This window comes from Ursus arctos, unplaced genomic scaffold, assembly GCF_023065955.2.
Source record: "Ursus arctos isolate Adak ecotype North America unplaced genomic scaffold, UrsArc2.0 scaffold_15, whole genome shotgun sequence".
In the NCBI taxonomy this organism is placed as follows: domain Eukaryota; kingdom Metazoa; phylum Chordata; class Mammalia; order Carnivora; family Ursidae; genus Ursus; species Ursus arctos.
The window spans coordinates 34,542,794-34,555,502 of NW_026622819.1; the positions used below are offsets into that span (position 1 = coordinate 34,542,794).

General features: G+C 36.0%; 1 protein-coding gene across 1 annotated transcript in view; it reads right to left on the minus strand.

The window, feature by feature from the left end:
- Window positions 1–12,709, minus strand: part of HCN1 (hyperpolarization activated cyclic nucleotide gated potassium channel 1) — a 164,865-nt gene that overhangs the window by 64,045 nt on the left and 88,111 nt on the right. The window contains exon 3 of the mRNA XM_026506932.4: window positions 2,941–3,087. Coding sequence (XP_026362717.4) covers window positions 2,941–3,087 — 147 coding nt within the window. The remainder of the gene's footprint in view (window positions 1–2,940; window positions 3,088–12,709) is intronic.

The following is a 12,709-nucleotide window of genomic DNA, read 5'->3' on the forward strand; positions in this document are numbered from 1 at the left end:
ACCACGCTGTGCATTTTCACCACAGAGGAATGCTTCTCATTTAAGCATGCAACTTTAGGGCTTTTACACTCATTTTTCTCCCGGCTTTCTGTATTTCTTCAATGTCATTTTATGCTGGAATCCTAACATTTCCGTGTTTCTTCGTTTTTTTTTTTTTTTTAAAGACTTTATTTATTTATTTGATAGCGAGAGAGAGAGCACAAGCACGGGGAGCAGCAGAGGGACAGGGAGAAGCAGACTCCCAGATGAGCAAGGAGCCCAACACAGGGCTCGATCCCAGGACCCTGGGATCATGACCTGAGCAGAAGGCAGACACTTAACCAACTGAGCCATCTAGTTGCCCTTTTCCTGTTTCTTTGAAATATATCCTTAGTTTTATAGTGTCTTCCTGTCTTTTGATTTAGTCTTAATATCTGATACTGTCTCTTGGATTACATTTGTCTTCCTGCTATGACCTCTCCTGTCTTGTCTTTGAACCCCCCAGGGCCCTTGAGGACCCAGCCTGGTTCCAGTGTCCTAAGCATCTGCCTTTCGGTGAAGGGGATTTGGATTGATTGATTGATTGATTGATTTATTATTGTTTTTGCTTTAGAAAGGGAGAAAGTAGGGGATGGAGGGGTAGAGAAAGAGAGCCTTAAGCAGGCTCCATACTCAGCATAGAGCCCAATGCAGGGCTCGATCTCATAACCCTGAGATCATGATGCGAGCCGAAGTTAAGAGTCTTATGCTTAGTGGACTGAACCACCCAGGTGCCCTAGGGATTCAAATTTAAAACAAATTCTGTAATCCAACAAAGAGATAAAGCAAAGCATATTCATAGACTGAAAAAAAAAATCATTTCATTTTTAAAAATACAACAAAAAATGAAGTTTGAATTGTGTTTCCCAAAGCAAAAAAAAAAAAAAAATTATGATATTCTTATTTGAGGTGTTTGTAAAGACAATAAGCTAATCAACAGGACACGTTTAGCTCCTTTTATTGACAAACTCTTAACTGATAGTTTAACGCTCAAGAAAAAATAAGAATAACTTTTACGGGATTCAGAAGCTTAGGAATGGTTATAAATGGTAAAGACATTAGTGCAATGAAAATATTTATTGAGCATTTAATATATGCTACATGTACTAGGAATTTCAAGAAAAATTTAAACTACAAATAAGACTTTGCTTTTAAGGAACTTTCAAGACAAAAGTGGAGAAAACAAATATGAAACACTAATGATAACAGAGACAGAATGGATAAGGAGCACACACGAGTTGTGGACTCAGTGCATTAGGGGTCAGAGAAAAGACAGATGAAATCTAGCCTGGAAAATTTAAAAAAAAAATTGTAAATAAATATTTGAACTAGATTTTGCTAACAGATGACAGACATTTCTGGAAAACATATGATCCAAGGTGAGAAATTATAATTGATTTTTGCAAAACAGCAAGTTGCACAGTTTGGATGTAGGCCACTTTGGAACACGTAGAGCAGCAGGGAGAATAAAGTTGGAAATTTAGTCGAGATCAAAGCACAGAAGTGCTGGAATATGAGCCTAGGGAGGCTAAATTTGATTTAATTTTGTATGTAAAGAGTGAAGGTTTCTGAGCAGAGAGATGAGTAGCTTGTACATATGAAAAGAAAAAAAAAAAAGATTAATCTGGCAACAATGTTTTAAATGGTAGAGAAAACTGCCCAGAGACTGGAAGGCAAACTAAGGAGACAGTTCTGATTGTCCACGTGAGAAGTCTAAGGTCAGGGCGAAGGTAGTGGGGAAGGAAACAAGGGCATTGGTGTGGGATGGATTGCCACAGTGAACTGATGGCATTTGCTGATTGACTGGACGGGCAGAGCGGAAAAAGATTAAAAAAAAAAAAGACTACAATTTTACATTTCAAATGCTTCGAGAAAATGACTAAAACATTTACTGAGAGACTTCAAAGGAAAATGGTTTAGTAATGGAAGATAATGACTGTACTACATAGCTTACTATATATATGGAGTCGGGGAAAATCATGTAGATTTTAAGAAAACAGCGTTATTGGCAAGAACTTGGAGCTCAAAATTTACAGAATTAAGGTGCAAGAAGAAAAAATTAAAAAAGAACAAATTCAGAAATGCAAAATGAAGAGCCAAAGGCTTAGTAATGGTTCAGTGTTAAGGAACCCCAAAAAAGAGATTCAGGATGTGTGTTTGCTAACAGTTTGAAAGGACCACCAAGGGCTCAAAGACAAAGGCTTTTTGATGAGTAACAGATCACTGATAACTTTCAAGGAAACAACTATGGTAAAGAAGTGGAGATCAAACCACAATGTAATGATTACACAGTAATCATCTGAGAAGGTTGGTAGTAAAAGAAAGAAGGGAAAGAAAAGCAGTGGGAGATATAGAATCACATCAATATTCTTTCAGTCTAGGAGTGACTAGAACATTCCTAGGGCAGAGAGAATCCTTCTAGGGAGGGATGGAAAAAAGCTACAAGGCAAACGGTGATTACTGATGTTGAAGTGTTCTAATGAGGAGATAGGAGGAAATGAATTGCTTGCAACAGGTCAGGTTAGTCTGTAATCAGGGTCTAAGGTCTAAAAAACAGATGACATGAACATGGGAAGAGAGGAGAAATCAAAAAGGAGATAAACAGCTCAGTAAACATGAGAGGATAGAGTGGAAGACAGACACAATGAGGACACACGAAGGAAATCTTACAATTACGGATACAGAAAGTGAAACTGTTTTGACAATCATGATTACTAGAACAATTTTCCAGTATTTTTTTCCCAACAATTAAAAGCCTGTATATGCGAGAACATATGGGAGAATAAAGGCAAAAAAAGATCTGTTAACATTTAGTTCTGATTTTTCTTCTGAGTAGTCATAACATGGACTTGAAGATTTGCCATGAAAAGAGAACATCAACCATGACCGTGGACCATGGAGATCGAGGACTATAAATCTTACCTCTCTCAGAGGATCGTTGAGTTCATTGAGAATGTTTTCCTCGTCGAAGATTTTGCCTTGGTATCTGTGTTCATAGTAGTCGTGTATCTTCTGACGCATATCAGCTGGTAACTTATGGAATGACATGTATTGTTCCACTTGCTTATACTGTAAGGAAAGGAAAGAGGAAATTAGAAAACATTGTCAGGCTGTATGAGAAATCATCATGCTACCTTGTTGTGCTGAATTCAGTTATAACTGAATAACAGTAACAAAAAGAACTCCTTCGAGGGGAAGGAACTAAGGTACTAGGATGTAATGTTCCTACTCTGTGTCACATGCTCTGCAAGGGATTTATTTAGGTAAACAGTTCCCGTAAAGAACTGAGGTGCGGCGGGGCATGCAAGGAGATCAGAGTGAATTTAAGGGTGCCACCCCAGAAAAGCCAGTGATGAGACCAGAACAAAAAAAGCGATGTTATTTTTTCGGAATCTTTTTTTTAGCTGTGTTCCAAAAGAAGTATCACGTTTGGCCCCTTATCCGGATATAGAATCTCCTAAGTTCGGGTAGAACAAAAGGTTTTATCTTAGACCTGAGAGCAAAAGATCAGACCTAATTAAAATTTGAATTTAGTGACAGAGAGTTTGGCAGCTGTTTCCGAGTCAGATACTCAAGCAACACAGATGGCCTGAAAAGTGAGAGAATATGTCACCCTTCAACTTAGGACTTAAAGAGTATCAGGGTGAGACTAGATCCATGTACTTTTATAGCCAAAAGTTAACTTAGATGTTTAAATTCATGTAACCAAGTAGTTCTAGATTGTTTATAAAACTTGGAGTGAGGTTGACTTTGGGAAGGCAGATTTTCAGGCTTAACTCCAGAGATCGATTCCCTTGATGTATCTGCTTTTGAGAATTTATACACAAACACATACACAGTTTGAAAATAAATCCCTGGTATTCAAAAAGGAACATAGATATTAGCTGGGAACTTATTAGAAGGGAATTTCAGGCTTTAGTTCAGACCTATGAAATCAGAGTCCACATCTTAAAAAAAGATTCTCAGATACCCATACACGTTTAAGTTTGAGAAGCATTCCCTTGATGTTGCAAATGCAGGTAGTTAGGCGACCATACTTGGAAACAATTAATTAGAGCCCCTCAAATGAATTTCATTGCATAGATGGTAAAATTGAATACAAATAAAAAAGTAGGTAATAAAACTGGATAAACATACCGGAATAAGATTCTTCCCTTAAAGAAACACATTTAATGTGTTTTGGAGAACACAAAGAAATTTTTTTTTTCTCACATCTTTTCCTGATGACTTAAAGGTCTCCCAACTCCTTCTCCATAATTAGTGTAGTTGTAATTGCTACTTGATAACACATACATCTAATTTGAAACAGCAACCTATTATATTTCTTCAATTTTTTAGTACATACTTTCCTTTCACATAACGTTCTTATTTTTAAGACATTCCCTTTTGGAGATTAGTATTCTTAAAGGAAATACAACTTTGTCATGAGACTTCCTTTATTTGGTCACCAGACTGTCCCCCAAGTATTTAAAGCCTGCCGGCCTATATATATATCTCTCTCTGAAGCAACTTGATTATGATTTAAGCATTTTAAATTTAGACACCAATGCTTTCACTGTCATTGTGTGTAAGTGGCTTCTAGCATGTACTTGAGAAGGATTGGTTAATTTTTCCTGAAGAGCTCAGAATCTGTATGCCTACCTAATCTTGGTAACCCACTTCTAGAGACCTGGGATTCAGTCCGCTTGATCCCTCATGCCGCTGGTCCATAAGAAAGAGGCTTCAGTGACCTCTATAAGACTGCTGTGCAGGAGAAAGTTGATTTGCAACTGGACTGACAAAGCTCTATTTTTATTTCTAGAGACATCTGTGCATCTGATTTTTACTCTTAGCTAAAAAGAGGGCAGTGGGATATTTGATGTACTGTTTAGGGTCTGAGGCTCCACCGGAAACCCCAAGTTTAACTTTTGCACTAATGCTTTGCAGCTTGTTTATCTGGTTTGATTATTCTGGCTTGACTATTTAAAGAGCTACTGAGAGCTTTGCTGCTGAGCAACCCCCCCAGACCAAGGCTCCTTGCACAGATCTTGGTGGATCAAGCTAGAAACTCAGTATGTCCCACATGCCTAAAGATGGAGCCTACAGTGAGCTCATGTTGGGGAAAGGCTCTCGGGCCTCTTTCTGTGATCTCTTTCTCCAAAGTACTGTGTTCTTTGCATTTAAACAAAAGCCTCATACTAGTAAAGTCTGGTGAATCCTGCTAAATATTCAAACTTGGGAAAACAACAAAACAGCTTAAGAGCACAGGATTGCCACAGTTTGGACACTGCATTGATGAAAGTCCTTTCAGTTCTGGACAAATAAAGGATTCAGCTTTCTTCAGGACCAGTAGGGTTTGTCAAGTAATCTCTGTTTACTCTTCCCAAAAAACTGCTTGCCCAAACACTGCTTGGACTGGTGAGAATCTTTAACCTTAACCAGGATACTAAGCTCTAGATTTCTCTGTTCTTTGCAAGCATTTCAGTGGGTATGGGAGATAGCATTGAAAGTTAGTGGTATTTCAACTTATTTTTACGAAATCTGTGCCTATGTGGAAGGGCCTACTCATCTAGAGAAACAAATCGTCTGCTCAGTGTCTATCTTGAATTAGAAAACCAATCCTTGATTAGCTAAATACAAATGTTATGCATAAAATTATTTTATTTTTATGGAAAGTCAGGATTAGTGCAATATAGTTATTTTTCCTCATACAAATAATTTAATCCCTTTAGACTTGAGTTTACTAATCTACAGGAGGAGAGTGTTGCACCAAATGATCTTCTGCGTTCCTTCAGATTGAAGGTCTATGAATATTTCTTGTCATTTAATCATACTGAGTTCAATTTGATTTTTGAGCCCATATTACATATTTTAAATATTAGTCGATTTATAATAATTATTGATCTAACAAATAGTAACAGATTGCTGTGTGCCAGTGGTTCTCAAGGTGCAGTTAAGGTGCAGATAAACCACCAGTATCACTGGGGAGGAGCTTGTTAGAAATGCACATTTGAAGTTTTCACCCTAGGCCCACAGAATCAGAAACTCTAATTAGAAATTCTAGCAGTCCTTGTTTTAACAGGCCTTCCCTACACTAAAATATCAGAACCACTTCTATATGCCAAGAGCTGTGTTATCCTAGGACATAAGGAAGCACTTTTGAGTGACAGTAGGGGACAGAAAGGAAATTCAGTTTTAATAAGTTAGGTTTAAGATGTCCATGGCACATCCTAATGCTTATATGTAGGTCAGGCACTTAGAAGAAAAAATATACACATAGTCAATGACTAAGAGATCACTACGGGATAATGTGTCAAATAAAGAGATAAAAAAAAAAAGTGGAACCTACATTTTAAAAGCAGTTGACTCAGGAAATTGATCAATAACTCGAGGGTGAATGGAAGTAAGAAATGGAAATGAAAACAGCGAGTATAACTATGTCTCTGACCTGTTCTGGTTAAAAGGGGAGAGCTAGAATCAAGGCATGGTAAATGTAAGCAATTTTAATAAATCTAAAATAGAAGCTTTAATCACGTTTATATTGTTTTTATATCTATGAATGACATCCTTATCAGAAAACTGAATCACCCTATTTTATATCCCCTACAACTTCATCCCCAATCCTCAAGACCACCAAATCATGTAAATTCTATTGCTAGAAGTTTCAATAATTTTCCATTTCCCTGTATCACCATTACTATCATTCTATTTAGAGTAACTTAATCTCTCCTCTAAACTCATTCCCAACTTTCTAACTATATTCTCTGTATCTATTTGTGCATGCCTGGCTGCAACTCTTATTCTTTTCCATAATTCAGACATATCTTTAAAAATACTAACCTTATTGTCACTCCTTTCCCTGAAGTCTTTTAATGGCTTGCAATGCTTTCAGGATCAAGATCTGACTTCCTGGGCCTATTTAGCCTTTTCTTCCTCTATCATGTATATTTTCCCTTTGCTCACTATGCCCTGGTATATTAAATTTCTTTAATATTCTTAAACTTACCCTAGTCTCTGGATGTTCACGTACTTTCCTCTATCTGGAAGGCTGTTCCACCACATAATTTCCTGGCTAATTCCTTTTCATTCTTTAATTTTCTTCCTCAAATCTCACTGCAACAAGGAAATATTCTCTGACTCTCTGGTTACCTAAAGTCCTCTTGGTATGCACTTAGAAAAAATGCTGAGTTTATGCCTTAGTTATTCTAAGAGCACATGCAATTATTGTTAAGTGTCTGTCCTTGCCTGTCTTGTTCACCACTGAACTGCTAAGGTGTTTGCATGCAAGTAGTCACTAATTGAAAATCTGGTTTGTTACACACTTTCTGAAAATTCCTTGGGTAAAGGAGACCAAGAATATGATCTCTGACTCTTTTCTGTTGTAATAATGGTATCAGTGAAGGATGCCAGATAGGGAGATTCTCCCACATGGATTGAAATTTTGGATTCGTATTTTATTATTATGAGTTGTTACTGTTTATTATTCAGAGAACATTTATTAAATATGAGATTCCACCTCTATCCTATTGAAGTTAACCTGGATGAATCTGTTCTTTAAAGAATTTGCAGTTTCTGTCTGAATCCGTGATATCAGGCTTTATGCTAAACACAGCTATTAGTAGGAGAAACTACCTTCTTATAATTCCAAAAATATAACAATTAGGAACACAGCAGAAGTTAATAAAAACATGTGCAAAGTATATGAATGATATTAAGTAATGAAACAATTGGTTGATTGCCAGCATTTCCCATGCTTTCTACTCAACTACACTTCTTTATCAAAATTTTGAAATTGTGACAATTTATTTAAATTTAACTTTATTCAATAAGCAAGGATTTTTGTTTTAGGGCTGCATAGAAAGTCATTGTCTTAAGAAGCTTAGTGGCAAATTAACTGATTAGGACATAAGTGATTATTTAATGACTTGTTAGGACATCCTCTCTATTAAATATGCAATCTATTTGAAAATAAAAAGAGTTTTCTTCATTACCAAGACAGTCCTGTGTACAGATATAAGTAACATGCCTGATCCAAAATTTAAACCAACAATCATAAGGATACTAGCTGGTCTTGTGAAAAGCACAGAAGACACCAGTGAGCTCCTTACCACAGAGATAAAAGACCTAAAAACTAGAAGAGCCAAAATGAAAAATGCAATAACCAATATTCAAAACTGACAGAATGCAATGATCACAAGGATGGAAAAACAGAGGAATGAATCAGTTATATAGAAGATAAAATTATGGAAAAGAATGAAGCTGAAAGGAAGGAAAGAAAAATATTAGATCATGAGTAGACAGAGGAAACTCAGTGATTTCATAAAACATAATGACATTTATATCCTAGGAATCACAGAAGAAGAGAAGGAAAGGCGGACAGAAGGTTTATGAGGAAATTATAGCTGAAAACTTCCCTAATCTGGGGAAGGAAACAGACATCCAAAACCAGGAGGCAAAGAGAACTCTCATTAAAATCAACAAAAGCAGGTGAACACTGAGACATAGCTTAGTTAAGTTTGTAAAATACAGAGATGAAGAACAAATTCTAAAAGCAGCAAGACAAAAGAAGTCCCTCAATTACAAGGAATGAGAGAGAAGGTTAGCAGCAGATCTATCCACAGAAACTAGGCAGACAAGAAGAGAGTGGCATGACATATTCAATGTGCTGAATGGGAAAAATATGTGGGCAAGAATATTCTATTCAACAGGCTATCATTCAGAATAGAAGGAGAGATGAAGAGTTTCCAAGACAAACAAAAACTAAAGGAATTGGTGACCTCCAAGAAATAATAAGGGGGACTCTTTGAGTGAGAAAGAAAAATCAAAAGTGACAAAGACAGAAAGAAGCAAAAAACACAACCAGGAACAATGACAAAACAAGTAATAAATGGCACTCAATTCAAATCTATCAATAATTACTCTCTCTCTCTCTTTTTTAAAGATTTTATTTATTTATTTGACAGAGAGAGAGAGAGACAGCCAGCGAGAGAGGGAACACAAGCAGGGGGAGTGGGAGAGGAAGAAGCAGGCTCCCAGTGGAGCAGGGAGCCTGATGCGGGGCTCAATCCCAGGACCCCGGGATCATGCCCTGAGCCAAAGGCAGACACCAAACAGCTGAGCCACCCAGGTGCCCCAATAATTACTCTTGAATGCAAATGGACTAAATCCTTCAATCAAAAAACATAAGATGTCAGAATGTATAAAAAGCGACAACATCCATCAATATGCTACCTATGAGAAACCCATTTTAGATCTAAAGACACCTGCAGATAGAAAGTGAGGGCATGGAGAACCATTTCCACTTATCATGCAAATGGAAGTCAAAAGAAAGCCAGAGTAGCAATACCTTTTTCAGACAAACTAGATTTTAAACCAAAGACCGTAACAAGAGATGAAGAAGGGTACTATATCATAATAAAGGGATCTACCTGACAAAAAGATCTAACAATTATAAATATTATGCCCCTAGCTTGGGAGCACCCAAATATATAAATCAATTAATAAGAAACATAGAGGAACACATTGGTGATAATACAATAATAGTAGGGGATTTTAACACCCCACTTACACAATGGACAGATCATCTAAGCACAAAATGAACAAGGAAAAATAGCTTTGAATGACACACTGGACCAGACGGACTTAACAGATATATTCAGAACACTCCACCCTGAAACAACAGAATACACATTCTTTTCAAGTGCCTATGGGACATTCTCCAGAACAGATCACATACTGGGTCACAAATCAGGCCTCAACAAGTACAAAAAGATTGAGATCATAGCATGTGTATTTTCCAACCACAATGCTATGAAACTTGAAGTCAACTACAAGAATAAGTTGGGAAAGACCACAAAAACATTAAGGTTAAAGAACACCCTACTAAAGAATGAATGGGTTAACCAGGAAATTAAAGAAGAAATAAAAAAATATATGGAAGTAAATGAAAATGAAAACATGACAATGAAAACCTTTAGGATGCAGCAGAGGTGGTCATAAGAGGGCAATATATAATACAGGCCTTCCTCAAGAAGCACAAAAAGTCTCAACTTTACACCTAAAGGAGATAAAAAAAAAAAAAAAAGAGCAACAAACGAAGACTAAACCTAGCAGAAGAAGGGAAGGAATAAAGATTAGAGCAGAAATAAAGGATATAAAAACAAAACAAAAAAAATCTCCCAGTAGAACAGATTGATAAAACCAGGAGCTGGCTCTTTGAAAGAATTAATAAAACTGATAAACCCCTAGCCAGACTTATCAAAACCAACCAACCAAACAAACAAAAAAACAAAAAGGAGAGAGAGAGAGAGAGAAAGGACTCAAATAAATAAAATCATGAATGAGAGACGAGAGATAACAACCAATGCCACAGAAATACAATTATAAGAAAACATTATGAAAAATTATATTGCCAAGAAATTAGACAATCTGGAAGAAATGGACAAATTCCTAGAAAGATGTAAACTACCAAAACTGAAACAGGAAAAAACAGAAAACTTGAATAGAGTGATAATAATAAAAAAAATTGAATCAGTAATAAAAATCTCCCAGTAACCCAAAGTCCAGGCCAGATGGCTTCCCATGAGAATCCTACCAAACATTTAAAAAAGAGTTAATACCTATTCTTCTCAAACTGTTCTAAAAATAGAAATGGAAGAAAACTTCCAAACTCATTCTATGAAGCCAGCATTACCTTGATTCCAAAACCAAAGACCACACTAAAACAGAAGAATTATAGGCCAATATCTCTGATGAACATGGATGCAAAAATTCTCAACAAAATACTGGCAAATCAAATCTAACAGTACATTAAAAGAATCATTCACCATAATCAAGTGGGATTTATTCCTGGGTTGCAAGGGTGGTTCAATATTCACAAATCAATCAATGTGATACAGATTAATAAAAGAAAGGATAAGAATGATATGATCTTTTCAATAGATGCAGAAAAAGCATTTGACGAAGTACAGCATCCATTCTTGATAAAAACCCTCAGCAAAGTAGGGATAGAGGGACATACTTCAACATCGTTAAGGCCGTATATGAAAGACCCACAGCTAATATCCTCAATGGGGGAAAACTGAGAGCTTTTTCCTCTACTGTCAGGAGCATGATCGGATTCCCCTGCCACCATTGTTATTTAACATAGTACTATAAGTCCTAGCCTCAGTAATCAGACAACAAAAAGAAATAAAAGTCATCCAAACTGGAAAGGAAATCAAACTTCACTATTCACAAAAGACATGATACTCGATGTAGAAAACCCAGAAGACTCCACCAAAAATTGCTAAAACTGATACATGAATTCAGCAAAATTGTAATACAAAAATCAATGTACAGAAATCTGTTGCATTTCTATACACCAATAATGAAGCAGCATAAAGAGAAATCAAGGAATTGATCCCTTTTACAATTGCACCAAAATGGTAAGATATCTAAGAATAAACTTAATCAATGAGGTAAAAGATCTTTACTCTGAATATTATTGAACACTTATGAAAGAAATTGAAGATGGCACAAAGAAATGGAAAAACATTCCATGCTCATGGATTGGAAGAACAAACATTGTTAAAATTTCTCTAGTATCGAAAGCGATCTACCCATTTAATGAAATCCCTATCGAAATACCAATAGCATTTTTCACAGAAGTAGAGCAAACAATCCTAAAATTTGTATGGAACAACAGAAGACCCTGAATAACCAAAGCAATCTTGAAAAATAAAAGCAAAGCTGGAGGCATCACAATTCCAGACTTCAAGCTATATTACAATGCTGATCAAGACAGTATGGTACTGGCACAAAAACAGACACATAGATCAATGGAACAGAATAGAGAACCCAGAAATGGACTCGCAACTATATAGTCAACTAATCTTCAACAAAGCGGAAAAAATAAACAATGGAATAAAGACAGTCTTTTCAACAAATGGTGTTGGGAAAACACAATGACCAATAATCAATCATCAGTCACTTTTTTGGGGGGGCGGGGAGAGAGACAGAGACAGAGATAGAGAGAGAGATCGAGGGATTGGCAGAGGGAGAGGGAGAAAGAAAATCTTAAGCAGCATGGAGTCTGATGTGGGGCTTGATCTCACCACCCTGAGATCATGACCTGAGCTGAAATCAAGAGTGAGACGCTTAACTGACTGAGCCACCCAGGGGCCCCAATCACCAGTTTTTTCTTTTTTTAAAAAATATTTAAGCCAATCATCATCTGGTTTATAACTAAGCAATCTTTTTTTTTTTTTTTTTACAAAATATTTTTAGAATTGCCATTTATTTACATGGTAACTGAAGCCATGGTTTCTATTTTGATCCTACATTTAAAAGTAAACTAAGTAAACTAAGTAAACTATATATATGGCTAAGTTATACACAAATAAGTTTATCAAACATCATTTCTAAAATATCTACAGCAAGATTGTATCATTTTCAAGAACTATGCTATAAGCACAGCAAAATCTTTAATTCACACATACTGAGGAGGAAGTTTTTTCTTTTTTTCACTGAAATAATGGCTTTATTCATATATACAACTAGTATTCTTTTTTTAATTGAAGTAGGAAAAAGTTTCCTTTCCGCAAAAATGGATTCATGTTTTTTTAAAAATTCTTTTAAGTAACATAATTATATCAGAACAAATAGTATGATAATAAAAGTATTCTGATATACCTAATTTGATTTCTAATATATAAATGGGGAAAAGATTAAG